We start from the raw sequence: 21,868 nt of genomic DNA on the forward strand, positions 1-21,868 counted from the left end.
GGAATTGGTGCTGGTGTTAACTGTTTCTCCCGGTGTTTTCTTGGTTCGGCCCGTGGAGACTCCGCGGTTTTGTAGCAAAATGCCCCTGTAACGCCGGCTATTAGCTACCGATTTGGACTGCCAAAGAGTCCACCGTTATTAGCTTACAGCGAAAGACAAATTTTAGTCGGTTTTGTGTAGGCTTTTTTCGCCGTTCCTTCCCCGGTTTCGCTAGACCTAGGTAGCCGTGGTGGTGTGCGTGTGTGCGTGTGTCCGCGCCGTGAAAAAGCAACAATTTTCTGGAAAGCTAGAAGAACAGCTCCTGACGGTACGAACAATCGGTCTCCGAAGACACTTGGTCACCATGAATCGTTCCAGCAAGAGCAGTACACTCCGCAAGACGGCCGGCTATTCCAGTCTGATAACATTCGCCGTCCTGTTGCTGGCATGGCTGTGCGGTTTCTCCAGCCGGCTGTTTGCTGTGATCCGTTTCGAAAGCATTATCCACGAATTCGATCCATGGTGAGTAAGGAATTATTAATTAATTAAGCCACCGAGGGCATTCAGGAGGCGATTGCCGAAACAACTGGGAGTAGGGTTCGAGGATGGAGCGACACGCTAGCGATTACGTGTCTCTTGCAACAGTGCGATTGTTTTGTTTTCGTACGTGGCCGCTTCACGCACACATACTGGCATGGACAGACATGGAGGAAGCAGCATAGAACAATAATTTATTTGCCTAACCGTCGAATTTTGCTTCCAGGTTCAACTACCGTGCCACGGCACACATGGTGGAGAATGGATTCTACAAGTTCCTGAACTGGTTTGACGAATCCGCCTGGTATCCGCTGGGTCGTATTGTCGGCGGTACCGTATACCCCGGCCTTATGATCACATCGGGTGGCATCCATTGGCTGCTACATACGCTCAACATTCCGGTGCACATTCGCGACATCTGCGTGTTTCTGGCACCGATCTTTAGCGGTCTGACCGCCATCTCGACGTACCTGCTGACGAAGGAGCTATGGTCGGCCGGTGCCGGGTTGTTCGCCGCCAGCTTCATTGCTATAGTTCCCGGCTACATTAGCCGCTCGGTGGCGGGATCGTACGATAACGAAGGTATCGCGATTTTCGCCCTACAGTTCACCTACTATCTGTGGGTGAAATCGGTGAAAACCGGCAGCGTGTACTGGGCAGCATGTACGGCACTGTCCTACTTCTACATGGTGTCCGCGTGGGGAGGCTACGTGTTTATCATCAATCTGATCCCGCTGCACGTATTCGTGCTGCTGATTATGGGCCGCTATTCTCCACGTCTGTTTACATCCTACACGACTTTCTACATTCTGGGACTGATCCTTTCGATGCAAATTCCGTTCGTTGGTTTCCAACCGATTCGCACGAGCGAGCATATGGCTGCGTCCGGTGTGTTCCTGCTGCTGTTCGCCGTTGCCGTACTGAAGCACGTTCAAACAGTACTGTCGAAACAAGAATTCAAGCGACTTTTCCTGATCGGAGGATTGCTGGCAGCCGGCGTCGTATTCGCCGGTGTTGTGCTGCTTACGATGCTGGGCGTGATAGCACCCTGGAGCGGACGGTTCTACTCGCTGTGGGATACCGGCTACGCGAAAATTCACATTCCGATCATTGCGTCCGTGTCGGAGCATCAACCGACGACGTGGTTCTCGTTCTTCTTCGATCTACACATCTTGGTGTGCACCTTCCCGGTGGGACTGTGGTACTGCATCAAGAAGATCAACGATGAGCGCGTGTTCGTCGTGCTGTACGCGATCAGTGCCGTGTACTTTGCGGGTGTAATGGTGCGTCTAATGCTGACGCTGACACCCGTCGTATGCATACTGGCTGGAGTTGCATTTTCCGGGCTGCTGGAAGTATTCCTAAAGGAGGACAGTGCGGCCGGTGCCAAAGAGAGCGGTGGAGAAGGTGAGGGAGAAGATGCAAGCGGAGAGAAGAAGCAAATGTACGATAAGGCAGGCAAACTTAAGCATCGCCCGAAACATGACCTCACATCGCATAGCGCACACGGTGAACAGAATACGGGACTTGGTTCGAACGTAAAAAATATGGTGATAGTCGCCATTTTGATGTTGCTCATGATGTTTGCGGTGCACTGCACGTGGGTTACGTCCAACGCCTACAGCTCGCCCTCAATTGTGCTCGCTTTCTACAACAGTAACGATGGGTAAGAAATGAATGCCGTCATTCGTAAAATAAATTCGCTAATGATTCACTTTTTTATTTTACATCCTAGTACTCGTAACATTCTGGACGATTTCCGTGAGGCCTACTACTGGCTGTGGCAAAACACGGCTCCGGATGCTCGCGTCATGTCCTGGTGGGACTACGGCTATCAGATAGCGGGTATGGCAAACAGAACTACGCTGGTAGATAATAATACTTGGAACAATAGCCATATCGCGCTCGTCGGTAAAGCTATGTCCTCACCCGAGGATAAAGCGTACGAAATCATGACCTCGCTCGATGTGGACTACGTGCTAGTGATCTTTGGTGGTGTGATCGGTTACTCAGGGGACGACATCAATAAGTTCCTCTGGATGGTGCGTATTGCTGAGGGCGAACATCCGAAGGATATACGCGAAAGCGATTACTTTACCGATCGGGGCGAGTTCCGTATCGATTCGGAGGGTGCGCCAGCACTGTTGAACTGTTTGATGTACAAACTAAGCTACTACAAGTTTGGAGAATTGAAGCTCGACTACAGGTAAGTGTATGGAAGACGTGATCCTGCGATGTTTTATATGTTATCATTCTCCTTCTCGTTTCTTTTTCATCATGACAATAGAGGTGCTGCTGGATACGATCGCACCCGTAATGCAGTGATCGGCAACAAGGACTTTGAGCTGACGTATCTCGAAGAGGCGTACACGAGCGAACATTGGCTGGTACGCATCTACCGTGTGAAGAAACCGCACGAATTCAACCGGCCCGCCCTGAAGCCGGACGAACGAGTACTGCCGGCGGGCGATTTTGTGTCACGCAAAACTACCAAACGAAGGAAAGGGCTTATCAAGAACCGTCCCGTTGTAGTGAAGGGCAAGCGGAATAAGTAAACAGTTGAGCAGTGGAAACAAACGCGACTCCAAAGGTTCTTCTTTTCATTTGGGCAAGTCGAACTGTCCTTCTCTCTCACGTACGTTAAAGCACTAATAGGGGAGAGAAGTTAGAAACAAAAACGTCAAAAATTGAGCAATTTAACTAGGTTTTTGTAATAACGCGGCGGGTGCACTGCGACAAAATGCTGTGAAAAACTGGAAAACAATACCCAATCCCCCCCCAACATTTCGACCGATCAAATTTGCGTCAAACGGATGTATGTGTCGCCAAAACCTTTTATCTCATTGGTTCTTTATAGTAGCAAATAGGATGTCCCGGATGTCAGGTAATAGCAGATGAATACGGAATAAACAGAAACAACTAAATTGCAATGGGAGCGAATGCAATAAAGTAGGCAAATAGTTTAATCTTTCTTGCATTAGCGTTCTTCTCGTTTCGAATGGTTAGGTTACAGGTCGCTGAGGATCGATAGTTTGGCTATTTGATGTGTTTGATGCACCATCTGTCTGTTGGATTTTATTCCACCAAACACCTGCATTTTGTGTTATTTCTCCTCATCCACATTCGATTGAATAATTCGTGTTACCTTTACTATGCTCTGCGATCCTGCGGAGTTTCTTTATGCTCCCTTAACTTACAAAGGGAAGGAAAGTATGAATAGACGAGACAAGAAAGAGAGAGAGAAAAAAGTGAAACAATTAGGTACCGTAAGTGTTTGCGTTTCGGTGGAAGATTTTTCTGTTCAACCTTCCACTCAAATAGAAAAAAAGCAAAAACGAGAAGGAACAAATATGAAAATGGTGGTGAAAACAGTAGAACGTTACAAAAAGAAACAGAAGACCGTACTGAAAACACCTCAAGGCACACACGCACCCACTGCAATATCATGGCTCTGTTTTGTCTGCTGAAAATGCGCTCGTTTTGTTACCATGGAAACGTATATTTTATCGTACACATGTGCATGGCAATAGTAGTGGGATACAAGTTTCCGTTGTAACTGATCGATTTCGATCGTTTGTCGTTTTGAGGATCGATCCAATTAGTACGCGTGTGTTTATTTGTGCATTTATTCCAATGATCTGCTCCGGGTTGAGAGTAAGCGTAGAAAAGTTAATGAAAAAAAGCAACAAAGCAAACGAACAACATGCAGACTTCTAGCCGAACACTGAATACAACTTAAGGCGAAAATAAATCACACAACCGAAGAGTGACATCAAAACAGCTCGCTGGTCCCTGTGAGACTCGACCGTGATCATTGAGAAAATTGTGGCTGCGCTGTTCGCTTATATGTCCAAGTAAGTGGTTTTTACCCGTAAAAATATTTATTTCAATTTTGGTTATGTTTCCAGACGACTGCACTCTGAAGAACGACGGAAGATATTTCGCCTGTCGTTTGGGAAAATACGGTAATTAATTGAAATTGTAGGGCCACTGGAATAACCCACCATTGTTGGCGTTTTTAGCAAATTTCGGTCAAAAACCGTACCGAAGAGCATGATTTGCGAATAACGTGACACAGTTGCTAATGGTCAATATTTTGAAGCCACCCGAAATATCGTCGTTTAACAATCAAAACGAAGATAATTTCATCAACAGTTCGCTAAATGGGCTGTGGGCCCGTCCAAACCATGTTGTTATCTCCGAGGCTGTGAAGTTATGGAATGATACACAAGGAATCATGTGGCGGTGAGAAAGAGCCACTTGTTTGCCAATCCTGTTGACAGAATGTCGCGCGTAGTCGCGTGCGTGCGCGCTTTACGGGTGTCTGGCTTACTATTTGAGCTCGAGTGTTGATACGTTTGCCTTCAAATTGACCGGTACGTTTATTGGCGCGCTTCAGTCATTCAGTGGACGTTAATCGGTGAACACGAACATCGGTAGCGCAAGTGTGATTGATTGTAATAGAACAAGGTTCGATCTGGAGGAGTCAAATATCTCCAAACTTTCCGCAACTCCAAATTTACTACATTTAGTGTAAAAAATGTAAGGAAATTCATATGAACAAAATTTAAAAGAAAATGTATCATACAAGCGAATGATTAGTTATTGTACCTTGTACCGCATAAGAACAGTACAGAAGCGTATTAATTGTAATAATATCAGTTGTGTGTTACGGTTGAAAAAGATGTAATGCAAACATTGTGAACTGTACGGTGGGAATCTTCCAGTGTAAAGCAAATAGCAAGTTTCCCTCTGATAAGGAGCATTCGAATTTGCTCGACTGGATAGGGTGGATATACCCGTTGTGTCTAGAGACGCCGGCAATCAGTATCATATGATTTTGGAAGTTGACCTACTTAACCGTCGTTCGTTACTGCGTATGTGTTTGTAGGCCACCGAAACTCACCGGAAAACCGAGAATTTCCACCCCGCCAAGTATCGCTCGTTCGGCAGCAATTATGTTGCCGATGCGTGCGCATAAATTCTTCGAAGGTCTTACCCGGCGGCAACATAAAAAGATGCGCTAAGAAAGAGGCAAAGAAACGACGACACGACTAGCCGGGCCGAAGCAAAACGTTCGCGGTGGTGTAATATATCTTGAAAGTGAAGTTAATTCAGGTGGAGTAGTGACGCGTACCTTTACGTACTGCAAACCGGAGCGGCCTTGGTGGCCGTGTGGTGTATTGGGTTTTCATTTATCAGCTTTAAACTTTCACAAACAGTGTGTACTCGTGTGCTGCAGCTGGCAAGTAAGGGCTGAGCCTAAGACCTGTAAAGTGGCGACCCTGCACAAGGTCAGCAAATGATTGCCCTTTGCGTGTCGAGCAGCGCGTGAAAAGTGGTGCATTCTTGAAATGTAGCTGGCAAATCGTGAACAATTTAGACAAACCATCTAATGAGGTGTTAACAGCATAGTGTTCTATTGGCTCATTGGGAGGTGAAGTTGGTTCGGTTATCTTTCTGTGTGGTCAGGGTGCATAAAACCTATAAATAGCGGGCTGGTGCATAACTCAACACATGAAAGTGTTACGTTACGATGCAATAGATGCATTTGAAAGTGGAATTAGTTTTGAGGTTGAGATTCTTACTGTACTTCTCTCTGCAATAAATGAGCATAAAATATAGAGAACACTGAACAAAACATGTCTTGTCGGAAGAAAACCTGTTTGAACTGGCTTAAAATATTTAATGGCATTCCAAATTTGAAGCCACACGCTTCTGACATAGAAAACCCACCATAGGAGAATATTATTCCTATTGGCAAACAATTTATGAATAAACATGATGCAAGCGGTGGACAGTTATGATGCTCAGCTTAGTTGAATTTCATCAACATTTTCGCACACATATTAACCAAATATCATTTGCTTCGGTCTCTTTTCAGATTTAAACAACCACCAAAGAAAAATTGATGTTTGTTTGATCAATTTGTAAGCTACTGCACATATGATGGACGTCGTCGATCAGAAACCCCCTGCGCTACCACCCGCGCCAGATAGTGACGATGATACACCGCTCGCCATTAAGTTAACGGTTCAAAACGGTAACAACGCCACCAACAACGTGACCCACTCGCCCTGGAAGCGCAAACAGTTGGTTGACGTAAATCCGCACGGTAGTCTGGATTTGAGCAAGTTGTCTATGCGGCGGAACTCGAGCTATGGCAAACTGCCGTCGGAAGCACCAGAAGCGAAAGTGCTCGTCATCTACACGGGCGGTACGATCGGCATGATGCGCAACGAGAAAAATGGTACGTCAGACAATTAACACATCACTGGATGACTGTTTTCTAATGATAACTTGTTTATTTGCATGTCGATCACGTGCAGCTCTGGAACCGCGACCGTACGAGTTTGTGCGCAAAATACGGCAATACCCAAACATGCACGACGACGGATACGCAAGCAAACGGTATGGACCGGCGAAAAATATGGCCCCACTGGTGCTACCGTACGTGGAAGGACAACATCGCAGGATTCTGTATCAAATTTCTGAGTACGAACCACTGCTCGATTCGTCCAACATGAGCATAACCGACTGGGTGCGCATTGCCACGGATATTCGTCAGTCGTACGAGTTTTTCGATGGTTTTGTAATACTGCATGGCACGGACACACTGTCGTACACTGCCTCCGCGCTTTCGTTTATGTTTGAAAATCTGGGCAAAACTATCATTATTACCGGATCACAGATTCCCATCTTTGAGACACGCACCGACGGTAAGGACAACTTTACGTCCGCACTAATCCTGGCCGGCAATTACGTCCTGCCGGAGGTGTGCATATTCTTCAACAGTCGTCTGTTCCGGGGTAATCGTACGATCAAGGTTAGCAGTGAGTCGTTGGACGCTTTCAACTCACCCAATGCGGCTCCGCTCGCAAAGATGGGCATCAATGTGGAGGTCGATTATCGGGTAATCTTCCGACCGTGCACGGTGGACAAGTTCACCGTACATCTGCAGATGGACGAGAACGTCGGGCTGCTACGGTTGTTCCCAAGCATCTCCGTAGCGACGGTCAATGCCTTCCTCCGTGCACCGATGCGAGGCGTCGTGCTGCAGACGTACGGAGCTGGTAATTTCCCGACCAACCGAGCGGATCTGATCGCGGCACTGAAGGAAGCGAACGAGCGCCATGTGCTGATTGTGAACTGTACGCAGTGCAATGAGGGTGCGGTTTGCGATCTGTATGAAACAGGTCGTCAGCTGCAGGAAGTCGGCATTATACCGGGCTACGACATGACACCGGAAGCCGCATTGGCGAAACTGTCGTACGTGCTCAGCAAGCAGGAGTGGGATTGGGAAACAAAGAAAAAGGTATTTCAATGCAGAGGGAGAGTTGAATTACAGTCTCTGACGGTGAATGTCACTCCTTTTTCACTCGACAGATGATGAAAAGCAATCTGCGTGGAGAGCTAACCTGCGAAAAACCTCCGGAAATGCAGGAATACGATCTTATCGATGCCGTCGCACGAACCCTCCACCTTACGTCAACGAAAGAATTAGGGCAGCTAAAGTCATCCCTGTTTCCAGCGATGGTGAACACAGCTGTGTTGGCCGGAGATGCGACGAAGGTATTGCACCATATTGCTCATGAGCCCGGATGCGTTTGTTGCTCAGTTTCTAATTCTTGTATTGTTTGCACCTTCCAGTTGACGAACCTTAAAAACTATGGTGCGAACATGTCGGCGGAAAACTATGACCACCGGACAGCGCTACATGTGGCCTGTTGCGAGGGAAACACCGAGATGGTGCAGTATCTGCTACAGAATGGAGCCGCCGTACATATACGCGACCGGTACGACCGTACACCGCTGATGGACGCCATCATGCACGATCACCATCAGGCGATACGGTTGCTGATCAAGTGCGGTGCCCATCTGACCGGTTCGATACGCGCCATCGGTGACGGTTTGTGTGCAGCTGCGGCACGCAACCAGCAGCTGCGGCTTGAATCGTATCGCATTGCGGGTGCCGATTTCTCGCAGGAGGACTCATGCGGACGTACCGCACTGCATGTGGCCGCACTGTACGGGCACGTGGAGATTGTGCAATATCTGCTGAAGAACTATGCCGAACCGAATGCGATCGATTATCTTGGCCTGACGCCATTGGACTACGCAATGAGAGCGAACGCAGAGACGGTAATACCGGTGCTGGAGAGTCATGAGGCACGTCGTGGTGATGAACTATCGTTCGATACGGAGAAGCGATCCTCGATGAAGGATTCGTTCGACTAAAAGCGGAATCCGACAAGGCGGGTAACTTCCAGCAGTATTGTGATAAAAAATAATCGTAAAATATGATGCGATTGTGTAGAAAGCGTCCCGGGATTGGTGTTAGTGTCACGCAAGTGTAAAGTTATGCCAGATTGGCTTTGTAATGAATAAAAGGTAAGATTTGCAAAGTAGATAATACGATAATTTAAAAAATTACCCTTTTCTTTGACATCCCTAACGGATCGCGACGTTGTGGCTGCGTACTTCATGTGTTTGATTTAGGTTGCGTTCTTTACGTTTCGCGCTACGGATGCATACATTCGACCGTTTTAATCTGTATTCAAATATATTATAACAACAATCTTAGCATACGAGTATAGAAAATATACACATTCTGTAATTACATAACAAATAGTATGTGAATAATGATTGTATATCCCATGAAGAACTAATCAGTTGTATTAGAAACCCATTATTACATAATGTTAATTACTGACTTTATCTACTGTACATTTTACAACTTCGTATTACCGCTTCCTTGCCATACGCATTATGTGTTTCACAAAGCTGGTGATCGCACAGCTGGAGAATGATTTTTCACAGCTCTTCTGAGTTTCTCGTGCCGTCCGAACCGCTTCTTCGATGGCGGTACCGCTGATGAACTGTCCCATCCAATCGGCCCTCGAAAGTCCTTCCACGATAGTGTCAACGGAGGTTGCCTTGCTTTCGGCGACGGCTATGGTGGCTTCCTTCACGTACCAGCAAACCGTTCGTTGTATGCACGCCACCGTATCGATATCGTAACCTTCCATCGTTCGATCTAGTGACCCGAGCAATGCCCACAACAGATTGTCGTCTTCTTCATTTCGTTGCTTGGCTGCAAAAGAAGCGTGAAGGAATATTTTACGAAGACTGAAACCACAATCGAAGCAACCATACGTTCGCACACATTTCAGAAGATGTGCAGTGTTTGAAAGGTAGTTCATAGCTAGAGGTCAGCTTGCATAATGGTGTTTAGTGAAGTGGCTAGTGGAACTTCCTGGGAAACTCCCGGGGATCCTTTTCAAGATAAACCGGTCGGTGCCGACTCACATTCGCTTATATTTTTTATTAAATTATTGGAGTTGAACAATCGTGATGAGAGCGAACAGTACACCGTTTCCCTGCATTGTGCTGGTGGTGGTGATAGTTTCACCGGAACACTGGCCGTTTTGAATGAGAAGAAGCTGGGAGATGTCGTTAGGTAATTAACCTTTATAGTATTCACTTTTTGCGAGATTAAAATTTGTATAAGTACTTTCGAAAACTCTCCTCACCATTTAGCTTACAAGCAGACAGGGAAAAGTTTATTCGCTTTCTGAAAGAAAATTCCATCAACGTGTGCATTAAGCCGAACGATTCCACCGTGTACAAGGGAGTGCTTCATTTGAAGGACGCGGATGTAAAAGATTTCGATTGTACAGCCGGGGATGGTTCACCGGTGCAACAGCAATTTTTCGTACACGATGCTGACAACGAAGTAGTGGGCACGATAACGATGATGCTGCAAGTCGTGCACGATGTAGCGATTGGAGATCCCACGACTACTTCCGACATCATTTATCGCATAAACGACAACAAGCTTAAGTCGGCTGACAAGCAGGAAGAGGAACTGCGCCAACTGCTCGTCTGTCCCGATTGCAGCATGCCAAGGTCTTCAAGCGGGTCAGGGTGCGAGTATGAGATAATAGATGGAATTTTGCATCGAAAGGGAGTATCCAGCACGGAGAAGATAATCGAACAGATTAAGGAGAAGATCAAACGTGTTCAGCTTGATGAAGTCATCGGTCATCGAGATTCAACACCTACTAATGGCTGTGAGCCGCACTGTAAATTCTGTGCCGAATGCGGTGGAATGACCATTTCCGGAGAAACTTGTAAGGCAGCTGCTGGTTTGCGATCCAGTGAAACTCAACCAGTGCACCAAATTGCAGAAAATCGCAAAAGCGGATATGTCGGAGATAATGCTCCTACTACTCAAGCACCCACCAAGCGATCTTCAAAGATCCGGTATGTAACTATAGTCAATTGTTCAGCCATAGATCATGATTGGACTTTAATCTTTCAGCTGTTGTGAACGTTGCAAGGCCTGTCTGAATTGGCTACCAACCGAGTGCTGCTGCCCAAAGTGTGGCTTCAAAACCCAAAAGGAGGAACCTTTGGCAAAGTCTATCCTGCCAACCTGCTTCAACGAGCCGTCCGAATTGGGACCGGCACCGAATGGAAAAACGTCATCGTTCTACGGTTCGGACACAATGGTGGGTTCCTCCCAGTCGTGTCGATTGTGTCACATTTGTCAAACTCGTTGCATCGATTGCGCAAACCAAATGAGCCAAAAGAATCAGTCCAAATCGTCCAGCTCTTTCAGCTGTGTTCCCCGTCAGATGAAAACTGCAACCGCTCCAACGACGGTCACAACGGTCAGACCTGTTACCCGTCGTCCGTGGCGTACCGGTCGTCCATCCCACGGTCCCAAACCAGCCTCAGTTAAACTGGGTTCGTCTAAAGGGAAACGCACGAAGGAGATGCAACAGGCGTATGGTGGAAATAACAACGAAGAACCAACCAACCAGCCGAAAGATCGTGTCAGTGCGGCACAGATTCGCAAACACTACAACGGGAATATAAGGAAAATTAGGCGTCAGAATCGCAAACTGTACTCGTACCGATACGGAAAGCGTCATCCGGGTATTGTAGTTGGGCATCGTACCTGCATGAGACAGGATCCGCTCGTACCACCCCATATGGGTTGGCAGTGGGATATTTGTCCGCCGGGGATTGCCAGACGACGTCCGGGATGGCGACCCGGAGCAGTACGTCAGCCCATAAGGGAGTTGATGCAACACTTTCTAAAATGCTACCCATTGGACAATGTTCCTGTTTCGAAGAAAAAAACGGTCGGCTTCCGTACGGACGATCCTGCGCAAGGTGACCACAAGCAAAAGCCAACGCTACACATCACAAAGCAGCACGGTGTCTACTCGATTACGATGAATCCGCTGAAGGACTCGGAGACGCTCAAAACCACCGACGATCCCTATCTGGCAGGTAAGCCGATTAAGTTCAAGCTCGTCAAAGATCCACAGCTCACGAAGCTATATCAGCTGCGCGATACACTCAAGCGCAAAGGTCTCCCACTCTGCGGCTGCAAGGATCTAGCGAGCTGCGATCATTGTACCGATCGGGAGAAACGACTTCTGACGGAGGAGATACGTCGGTCGTCGAAGGTGTTGGGACTGTCGGCGAAAACTTCTATCGGCGATGTGCCGAGCGACAGTGAAAGTGAGCTTGATGTGGAGTTTACTCCTCCGTCAGCCATTATCCGATCGGATATTCCAAAACCCGATGTTGTGGTGGCCGAAACGCAGTACAATGTTCAGGACTTCCAAATTAAACCCGTATCGGACGGGAAAGATGTAAAATCTAAGGTTCCCGGAGTACGTGGAAAAGTATCGAACCAAGGGAGAGGTGACGCCACCTCCAGGGGAGTTACGAGACCGGGTTCGAAAAATGGCCCCGGAAAGAAGACGAATGGACCGGAGGCTAACACTAAAGTTCGAATATCGGTTATGAACGCAAAAGGGTCTGGAGCTGCAGCGAAAGGAAGCGAACCAGCTGGAAAGGGCAGCAAAAAGTAAATTACACCACAATATGTTAGACCACTTCCCGTACTTCTGTTTCGTTTTGATGCCTCGATGCCGTCAGATGGCGATACTGTTCGGTATGTTGCATATTTCTCCAACATGTCCGGCTAATCGCAACAGTTCTTATACACCTCTATATTTCGTTATCTTGTATCGCACCTTTGGAACTAAAAATAGAAATTCGCGTATTCTCGGATGTCTACCGTACGGTGCTTGAGCCTGGTTTGTCTTTCTATTACTGTTGCACGTCATAGCTTCAGTTGACTTGTTAATACTTTGTTGGGGAATCTTTGGGCAAACGTATTGCGTCACTACTGTGTACCATGCGTCATTTCCTTTTCCAAAGATTGCACTATTCGGACGGTTATGGACGCGGACGAGGAGTTCAAAACGAGACAAAGGTAATGGTGTGCTTCGGATGCTGCGGTATGACACTTACCACCTTCATGCTTCTGTCCCGGATTACTTTCAGCACGGCCGGAGGTTTGCCGCGGTCCACCGACGGACAGCAGGGAGGACCACGGCAGGGCGGTGCTGCTGTTGGAGAAGGTACGGGCAACGGCTCCAATAAGCGCTCCACCAAGGGTAAGAACACCGGCAACAGCAACAGCGCCCAGGTTCACATTCAGCAGCGGAGTACCCTGTCAAAGGCGACACCAATCGGGATGGAAAGCGCATTAGCTTGCAATCGTAATCCGACAGGACCGAGCAACCTGGTGGTGGGTTGTTGCCCAACGGTCACTTACTGCTGCTATCCAACACAATGCTTACCTTAAGCACGGAACTCATCACGCCGTTCATCGACTTTTGAATCGGAATCGATAGGAAAGGTATCGCAAAATCGATTTCCACCTGTAAAATTGAATTGTAAAACGAGTTGCAAAATTTTGGTTACGTTTTCCTTGTGCAAAATCTGACTAGCTGAACGAGAAATACAAAGCACTAATAATCTAGCCCACCTCAATGCTGTTGTCCTTTGTTTCGAATGATATGAATCGAGGCTCTCGACGCCACCCAGTTTTGGATGCTCTTGGACGTGGACGTGAGGTCGTCTGGGAATAGTCCAGCGTGAAGAACCGATCGTCCTCTGATAGAACAGCCGGACCGTAAACTCGGCTCCAGTGATTCCCAGCAGTGGTGGTGTCGTTGGAAGTTGGGCCACACAACACTTTTGGGGCTTGCTCGGATAGTAACACGGCTAGGGCGAGAATTGACACGGCGAGCAACATGGTCGTCGTCCGATCGGTTCCAGTGCAATTGCCAAACTGGCGCATTGCGCAAATTGTGGCCCTGAATTCTTCACTTCAAACGACTTCACGGCAGTTAGTGGAGGGTCTGTGGCATGGTTTTTCGATTCATCCACATACCCTTTCTGTCTTCACTTTGCTTCCTCGCACAGTCGAACTCATACGAAATGGTGCGGAATCATTCGGGCTGGTGAACGATTTATCATCATCACCATCGTGCGCGCGCTTTGAGTCATGCAGTAGTGCAGTTGTCATGTTTTGCCTGCCAGCTGGTAAACAATTCACGTTTCGGAAAACTATGAAATGATGATCGTTTTCCGTACTTACGACACATGGCACATGAAACGGGTTGAAGTAGGCTGGTATGAAATTATGTGCATGTTGGTTGGCAAAACGGGATCCAGTTGTGGTGACAACTGCATAACGATATGCAGCGTGACTCTGGCGGTGGGCATGTTCACTGATGTCACACTGCAATGGCATTGTAGGGCAGTTATATCTCCGAGACTGCATCGCCTATTACATAGGCAAATCGGTTGTGTAACTGCGAAAAATTGCAGATATTAAACCAGGAGTTTTTTCAATCGCATTTTTGGGGGAGCATTTTTGGGAGCATTTTGAGGATGGTAATGGGATGGTAATGTGAGATACACAACCAAACCAGATGTAGGTCAGTTGCCGAATTAGTGCCAGTCAGCGTTGTTGAACCGTACTCCAAATACTTTCAGGTGACTGTTCAACTTTTGGGCAATTTAAGTCACCGACAACCAGCCTTGTAACAATGCAGGACAAGTTAGAAGATATTAACTTAGAGCCAAATAAGAGTTGTGTTCTTGTTATGTATACAAATTTCCTTTTTTGGCAAAATATTAAAAGAAACAGTAAAAACGTGCTAATGAGATGGATGCTTAGTCGGTTTGATCTGAAGTCATGCTTAATGTCAGTTGTTTTGCAGTTCATGTATTTAATAAACTACATTTTTATAATTAGTAATACATGATACAGACAGCAAGAAAATAAACTAAAAAATTATATTTAACATCAAATTAGTGAAATGACGAATACCACAAATGTACTTTGTTACACCAATCAAGTAAATCTGGAATTTATTAACTAAGGATGAAATTAAAGATAATAAAAACCAAGAACTGTATTCCCGGAACGTGATTTTTTCATTTAAAATAATGTAATAGTTAATTTTTCTGCATGTTTCTATTTTTAAGATGCATTTGTGGACACTCAACGACTTACAGTTAAACAAACACGGCTTTAGATTCGGCACATTCAGTTGCCCGCCAGTTTCAGCAGTAGTAAATGTGGAGGGGAAAGATAATTTCACGGATAGTGCATAATGTCGTAGTGGAAATTAACGTGAACCTCGTGACAATTCAACAGGGTACGGTGACACACATGTTGCCATTATGTCACCGCTTTGCACTCGTCAACAATTAAATGATGCAATAATGAGTTGGAGTGCACCCTTTGGTAATATGTTTGCATTTTCTTATGAGAAGGTGAATTAGTATTGGAGTTGTCGAATAGTTGAAGTTAATAAAAGTGTGTTTTAAAGGCACATCTGTTTCAACGAGAACATAAATCTTTACTGTATTATACCTATGATACATAAGTAGCTTAAACTGTTACCTTAATAAAGTTATAAGAAATTCATTCAAATCTTACCTGTGTTTTTACTTAAACTCCTATTTTAATAGTAATTTATTTATATTCTTTATACTTCTTTTTAAGTTTTGTTTTAAATTCTGTTATTTTATTTATTTCTTATCCTTAGAAGTAACCTTTTTTATATTTTTATTTATATTTCAAATTGGTTTCTCTTCTTTAGTTTCTTTTTATACTTTATCCTCCTATAGTCCTATAGAAAATGGTCTTCAACATCTTTAAACACTAATCTAACCGTATTAATAGTCTGAACAACATTTTCAACAAAAATAAGTGGCAAAACTTTTTTCGATGAAAAACTGAACAATTTACACTCTCGCTCACCAAGATTCTTCGAAAGGAAGAGGAAAATTTTGCACATGGAAAGTGAAAAATGTTTCCCAATTGCCGCAGGCATCACTGCGCCAACTTACGCTGAAGCTCTCCCATTCTTCGGTTACTGCTGACTTGCGCAACACTAAAACCATCGTCACCCCTTCCAGCCCGAACAGTGAGGGCCGTCGCGCCAGAATGCACAGAAAATCAGAAAAATTATCAACGCCTCTGTAGCAACCAGTGTGCTCCGGAGGATGAAAAATGTCAACCAAAGCGCGCGTGCAGTGAGAAGAGAGCCTTTCCTCGCTAGTCGGTCCCACCGGATTAATCGCGGTAATGACGTTCATAATTCCGCATTAAACGTTCACGGCTTCCTACACCCTTCTGTATCGTCCTCGAGCGAGACATCTTCTGTTTCCGTCTTCTGTTGTGGGTTTTTTTTTCGCGGCCCATTAAGTGGCCCCGAGGTGCGTCCACGTACACGTGCACTTTGAAGACGAGCACAACAATCGTAGCGAATGAATGACACCAACATTTCACGCAACAGGGCACATCTTTTGAATGAGTGCGGCTGAATGTGCATGCAAGGAAGTGGCTCTGCTGGTTGATACCTTTGGGGCCTAGTGTTTAGTGCTGTTTCTCTCTTCGCTGTATTGGCGGTACAAAAAGGTCGTGAACCATACGGCAAGGGCTTCGTTCAAAGCTGCTGATGGCTATGGAGGTGATTTGGAGGGATTGAAGGAAAACACTTGTTAGTAATTCTATTATTCATTGTGTTTTGATGATTGCCACTGCCGATGGTAGGGTCGTGGAGTAAGTTCGGGTATAAAATATAGCTTCGGTAGACAGAAGGATTCATTACAGTTTGTACGTTACAATCGGTGACAGCGAGTACTAGTGAAAGTGTGCATCAAACGCGATCCACCAACAAATCTCACAGACAAAATGGCAGCTCGTGGAGCGTACTTTGTGTCCGTTTTAGTGCTAGCAATGATCGGTTGGCAGAGTGTGGAGGCACAAAGGTGAGTAGAGTAGAGAAGAGATCTAAGACATCTTTTCTTCATGGCCTGTTTAGTGTAAATGTGAAGTAGTGTTAATGTGTGGTGTTACATCTCCTTCTGGTGATCCTCGGTGACCGTCAGTTCTTAGACCGAAAGTCATGCCACAGAACTGCTGTGACCAGCAGTGTTTTATAACATACTTAAAGATATCGTTCTCTTGCTGAACAATTCGGATACTCGCACTCTGTTCCTATTTAATCCATCTTTTCGATACTATTCCCTTAACTCGCAGCAATCCTTGGCGTCGACAAAACGACACCTTTGCTACTGAATCGGCCAGCGATCGTAGCCAACGGTTGGGACTAACAACGGGTTACGGCGGCGTTAATGGCTACGGTTACTCCAGCACCGGGCTGGGTTCCTACACGCCGCTCAAGATCGATCTGGGTGGAGTCGTTCTTGGAACGCTCGTCGGTATCGGTGCGCTCCTGCTGCTTCCGAAGCTGGTCAATGTGATCGGTGGTGGGTACGGAGGATCCGGTCACTACCGTAGCGCGGACAGCGACCCAACCGGTATCAGCGATCTGATGAGCAAGGTTGATGATTACCTCGCCCAGAACAACATCGATTCTGGGGCGTGCATGCAGAAGGCCGTCTGTAGCTACCTTCGTTCATCCGACTACCATGCGCAGGTGGGCACAGCCGATCAAGTGGAGCATATGATCCTGGCACTTTCCGAGTAAGTAGCATTGTAACGATCATCACATACGAAAGCAGATCGCTGATACAATCGTTGCATTCCAACTAGAAATTCGATCATCGACTACATGCTGGATGGAACGGCGATCAAGGAGGCGATCAAGAACGGTAAAATGCAGACTGCTCGATCATGCGATGAACTATACTCGACATGTCCGCTTGACCGCCAATCTACGCTGAAGCTGTTCAAGAAGATGTTCCCGATCGGAAACTAAACAACCAGAGGGAATGGAGCTGTTAATTGGTTGTATTCTGCACGGCCGATGGTTTGGTTTGTCACACATAGGACCAAGGCACCAAGGCAAAGAAACTAATTTGTAACGAAGTTTAGCGAAGGTTGCTACAAACGGGTCCGACCTAGTTCGTTGAAAGTATTTTTAGCTCCACTGTGTACATCTTGCCGACAGCAAAGAGAGTACGCTGGAAGAGATGCTTTCTCAAACGGTTGTGATCCCATGTGAGACAAACTAAATACATCGAGCTCTTGTTAGAATGACTATGAATGGGGAGAGCATCTGTTGATACTCGTGACCCTGGGAAGAAAATCAATCTGTTTAGAATTAGAACAACAGCAAGGAGCATAAGAAAGAGCTACCTCCTACTACACCATATGCCTTCGACTAAACACACATGGGGATCAATCTTGTATTTAAGCTAGTATTATGTTTTCTCCTTCTTACCACCCGGTTAGAATCAATGGCTGCATTGTGGGGTTCTCTCGTCCACTGACCGTTCCATTTCATTTATTTTTTTTCGCGTGTATGTATGTTTCGCTACGTTGTAAATAATATGTACGACATTGGAACGTGAGATCGTTAAAATAAAAACGGAGCAACGCCGACACTGCTGCACGTCCAACTTGAGGGGTGCGGATGTTGTCGCTGTTGATTTGTTTAGCTTAACGTACCCACACTAACCTACGCCTACCCTTATTTCTTCTGGACGTGGTGGGCACGTGCCTTGGATAGTTTTTTTTTTGCGTTTCTTTTTGGAATAGCGTGAAGGTCATCGTTCACGTTTGAAGGTAGGTATCATAAATCAGTGCCAGGTCGTGCGACTTTGTTGATCTTCTGGATATCATGCGAAGAAGTCAATAATTGCAACTACCCGTCGCTGCTCGAATACAACACAAAGGTTTTGCAATAGTCCACTGCTAGCAATGCTGTGGCAAGTCTAAAATCAAAATACGGTTATCGATTGCAGCATCGACACTAAAGAAAAAGAGGGGAACGTTCTCAGCAGTCACATCTAAATGTAGCAACCACATAAATCCCAGAACGTATTGGGCCACCAATCAAACATTCCTGAGTTCCTTCCCTAGTAGCGTGTGTGTGTGTGTGTGGGTAAACAGTGTAAACACCGTTCTATCGAAATCGAATGCCAAGAGTGGCAACGATTTTAAAAATAAATCAGCAACTAACGCCGCATCATCCGTACTCTAAGGCTTCGAACACACGTTGTATCATCATTGTTTATCGAATCGATACCGAGAGGAAATGAAAATGAAACACCGTACAGAGGCGGGCACGAGATGGGAAAGCACGATGGTCTTTATTTCTTTCACTTTTTCAACAACCACCCGCTCGTTTTACGGATCATTGTCAGCGGTAGCTCGTGCTTGAGCGATAGGGCCCTGACACTGACAGTGATGCTGCGAACGTGCATGTTTTGTGTGCGTTTCGCTCGATCACTTTCAAGCAACGCAATTCCTTCGATCGTCCGATCAGTGGTAGCCGTTTATGTGCAACTCGGAAGTAAAAGTACTTCGCACCATCTGTTCGCATGTACGAGGGTACGGTACGGTTGAAAGTCACGTTTATAATCGAAAATGCCTAGAATTGCGACACCTTACTCATAGTACCTCATAGTCACCTCTTCGATAGTATGTGGTGTGGTCGATCATGCTGAGGCTATTGCTCGCACGTCCTCGGACGTTACGCGGTGCGGTTCTCGGTGTTTACATCGTCATCGTCAGAACTTGGCATTGCAAGATGCGTCAAGTGCCACGTACCTCCATTTGGCCGTCTCTTGTCAACATTTCCGCTTTTTACCTGTGGTTGATGATTGGTTACCGGCGAATGTTACTCATTCAGGTTCTCGTCTGCTTCGCCCAGCACTCTTACTCTGGGATATAGAGATCGTCACCGTTCTTGAAAAGATATGACGCTCAAGGTCCTATACATGTATCGTTAAATGATCGATGGATCTTAGGCTGGAATTCTTTGCAGTTCTTTGACAAAATGGAAAGAGACCTGATCAGAGGTGCTGGAAGACTTTAATGTACTAGCTAGCGTAGGTTTGTAGACGCCAGTGTTTGGATAATAATAACATGTTTCTCCAAATATATGAGTTAGGGCTAGATGAGCTCTTCATCCTCCGGACATCCTGTGAGCAGGCCCTTACTAACCAAACTCTAACCCATTGCAATTTAAAAGAGGATATTTTTGAATTCGCTTGGAGAGTGATGACATTTGATCTAGATCACTATTTAGTAAAAATTGGTGAACAAAGGTCTAACCAAGAAGAATGATGAACCATAAATTATGTGAATAGGCAGTTCAAGTAAGGTCAAATAAGATTCAAACTTGAGCGTTGTAAAATACTAGACAAAGAAACGTAAACGTCATTAAATAATTTCAACGACACCTAGCCAACGATTCAGTGAACCACTCAGCAGCGCAGAAAGATTCCAGCCTTGGAGTAAATGACCAAGTGCAAAGCGATTGGTGACCTCGATGTGTCAGCACTAAACGAATCAACAAAGTAGGGGACACACCAAGGGGAGTCTTAAGGTCATGAGATGAACATATTTTATAGAATATGTTCAATCTGAATGACATACAAGCCACATATATAAGTTAATTGTTAATTGTAAATGACAGAGGTCCATATTTGAGGATCTTATCAAAACATTTTTTTACCTTATACGCATCAAACGTTCAACGTGATGCAGAAATTTTCCATAATCTGCGTAGTTGCATGCCTCATAAGGACATATACTTTTTGGTCAGCCACAGCACACGCTTCGTCAACGTGCATCGGGTGAGCGACCATGCGTCTCCATTCTTTAACGTACGCAGCCCATTATGGTGTGCACTCGTCCGAAATGTAACCTGACCTCACCTTCACCACTACACACTCACACGCTACCACCCCCAAAGGGTGGATATTTTAATGTGTGTGATTCAAAACCCGCATCCCCATCCTTACCATGAGGGACCGATGCGCAATTCACGATACGGCCAACAAATGGTAGGTGGTAAACGGTGAAAATCAGGTGGTGATTTCAGAAAACAAAAACAAACGCACGCGAAGGTGCGAGAGTAGGTGCGACCGCGAAGGACGGCGTGTTGCGATGAATCATGTGTAACGGTTTGTGGAAAATCAAGCTACACATTCCAAGCGCCGGTGCGGTAGCGCACGATTTTGTAGCGCATTCGACTCGCTCGGGGGAGATTTTTGCGATACAGCTCCAATTGCTGTTGGGTTGGTGAATTTAGTCTATAATTAGAACACACCTAAAATGCGGCCGGTATGGAGAGAAATGGATGGGTTTTTTTTCTTCGCTGCTATAATAGAGGTCGTTTTGCGATAGAACGGAATTCACTCGTGTCCTCCATTCCAGATCGGTTGGAATAGCATTATTAACAAATCATTTTGAAAATAAGAGTACAGTGAGGAAAGGTTCCTTTTAGATATTAGATTTAATGAGGATGGAAAGTTATCTGAATGCCTTTGTTGTTTATTTAACTGAAATGAAATCTAACCTAACTGCCATACGATCGCTGCTCTTCGACATGGAGCGATTAAATCTCGTATTCGATAATTTTCCACCTCCCTCCACAATGTCAACACAGCGCTCTTCACAATTTGAACGTTAATACTGCACAATCAACATTCGTTGGTTTGTTTATAAATTCGCAAACCATGCGTCTGTAAACCACCGAATAAAAACATGGCACAGAAACAGACCACCTTCTACACATCGATTATATTTTACCCACCATTGTGGATCGATTCATTCCTCCCCTTGGGGAAAATGGCCTGGGAAAGAACCGTTGGGTTGTTGCTTTCTTTGAGGTCATCCGTTTTGCGTATTCACTCACAATTGGCTCTCTTTTTTGCTTTGGATTGCATTTCGTACGATCGTGTGCAAAATTTTTACTTCCATCCTTGCCTCTATCGCATCACCCATCATCTTTTCCTCTCAGATGCGTTGACGCAATAACACTCACACACCGCCGATGGAACGTTTGAATGGACGGCGACAGTGCTAGAAACTTTCTGTTCCCAATGCTTCTTTTGGACAAACGGGGAAAGTTGGCAACACTGCCAAAACCAAGCCTGCTTGAGCATTCCTTGGACGATACCGAACAGGTGACAGTTGAAGTTGAATGAAATTTTGAAAGCAAAAAAAAAACAAAAAAGAAATGCAACGTCACACCAAGAC

The 21,868-nt window shown here is 45.7% G+C and overlaps 4 protein-coding genes across 5 annotated transcripts; all 4 read left to right on the plus strand.

Moving 5' to 3' along the window:
* The first annotated feature begins 4 nt into the window (after positions 1-4).
* On the plus strand, positions 5-3,072 carry LOC128304973 (dolichyl-diphosphooligosaccharide--protein glycosyltransferase subunit STT3B). 2 transcript variants are annotated; one of them, XM_053042240.1, is made up of 5 exons: positions 5-501; positions 743-1,923; positions 1,975-2,182; positions 2,252-2,722; positions 2,804-3,072. In XM_053042240.1, the coding sequence occupies exons 1-5, from the start codon at positions 344-346 to the stop codon at positions 3,069-3,071; spliced, it is 2,286 nt and encodes a 761-aa protein (XP_052898200.1). In that variant the 5' UTR covers positions 5-343; the 3' UTR covers position 3,072. The 2 variants fall into 2 exon arrangements, with proteins under 2 accessions (XP_052898200.1, XP_052898191.1); XM_053042231.1 differs by having other exon boundaries at positions 743-2,182.
* Positions 3,073-4,325: 1,253 nt separating this feature from the next.
* On the plus strand, positions 4,326-9,110 carry LOC128304988 (L-asparaginase). The gene is made up of 5 exons (XM_053042254.1): positions 4,326-4,370; positions 6,401-6,766; positions 6,846-7,831; positions 7,903-8,088; positions 8,167-9,110. Exons 2-5 carry the CDS (start codon positions 6,463-6,465, stop codon positions 8,752-8,754), a joined length of 2,064 nt encoding a protein of 687 aa, XP_052898214.1. The 5' UTR covers positions 4,326-4,370; positions 6,401-6,462; the 3' UTR covers positions 8,755-9,110.
* Positions 9,111-9,740: 630 nt separating this feature from the next.
* LOC128298901 (uncharacterized) lies at positions 9,741-13,192 on the plus strand. Its single transcript, XM_053034709.1, has 4 exons — positions 9,741-9,976; positions 10,057-10,782; positions 10,841-12,406; positions 12,889-13,192. The coding sequence occupies exons 1-4, from the start codon at positions 9,741-9,743 to the stop codon at positions 13,190-13,192; spliced, it is 2,832 nt and encodes a 943-aa protein (XP_052890669.1).
* A 3,411-nt stretch (positions 13,193-16,603) lies between these two features.
* LOC128298563 (uncharacterized) lies at positions 16,604-17,633 on the plus strand. The gene is made up of 3 exons (XM_053034330.1): positions 16,604-16,680; positions 16,952-17,398; positions 17,468-17,633. The coding sequence occupies exons 1-3, from the start codon at positions 16,604-16,606 to the stop codon at positions 17,631-17,633; spliced, it is 690 nt and encodes a 229-aa protein (XP_052890290.1).
* Positions 17,634-21,868: the final 4,235 nt, after the last annotated feature.

The sequence above is a fragment of the Anopheles moucheti genome, chromosome 2 (genome assembly GCF_943734755.1).
Source record: "Anopheles moucheti chromosome 2, idAnoMoucSN_F20_07, whole genome shotgun sequence".
Taxonomy (NCBI): domain Eukaryota; kingdom Metazoa; phylum Arthropoda; class Insecta; order Diptera; family Culicidae; genus Anopheles; species Anopheles moucheti.

Coding starts and splice junctions, on each gene's coding strand:
- LOC128298901 (XM_053034709.1), top strand. CDS start 9,741: ATGGTGTTTAGTGAAGTGGCTAGTGGAACTTCCTGGGAAACTCCCGGG. Junction 9,977..10,056: donor AAGCTGGGAGATGTCGTTAG/GTAATTAACCTT, acceptor CTCACCATTTAG/CTTACAAGCAGACAGGGAAA. Junction 12,407..12,888: donor GCTGGAAAGGGCAGCAAAAA/GTAAATTACACC, acceptor GATTACTTTCAG/CACGGCCGGAGGTTTGCCGC.
- LOC128298563 (XM_053034330.1), top strand. CDS start 16,604: ATGGCAGCTCGTGGAGCGTACTTTGTGTCCGTTTTAGTGCTAGCAATG. Junction 16,681..16,951: donor CAGAGTGTGGAGGCACAAAG/GTGAGTAGAGTA, acceptor CTTAACTCGCAG/CAATCCTTGGCGTCGACAAA. Junction 17,399..17,467: donor ATGATCCTGGCACTTTCCGA/GTAAGTAGCATT, acceptor CATTCCAACTAG/AAATTCGATCATCGACTACA.
- LOC128304973 (XM_053042231.1), top strand. CDS start 344: ATGAATCGTTCCAGCAAGAGCAGTACACTCCGCAAGACGGCCGGCTAT. Junction 502..742: donor ATCCACGAATTCGATCCATG/GTGAGTAAGGAA, acceptor TTTTGCTTCCAG/GTTCAACTACCGTGCCACGG. Junction 2,723..2,803: donor GAATTGAAGCTCGACTACAG/GTAAGTGTATGG, acceptor TCATGACAATAG/AGGTGCTGCTGGATACGATC.
- LOC128304988 (XM_053042254.1), top strand. CDS start 6,463: ATGATGGACGTCGTCGATCAGAAACCCCCTGCGCTACCACCCGCGCCA. Junction 7,832..7,902: donor ATTGGGAAACAAAGAAAAAG/GTATTTCAATGC, acceptor TTCACTCGACAG/ATGATGAAAAGCAATCTGCG. Junction 8,089..8,166: donor TGGCCGGAGATGCGACGAAG/GTATTGCACCAT, acceptor TGCACCTTCCAG/TTGACGAACCTTAAAAACTA.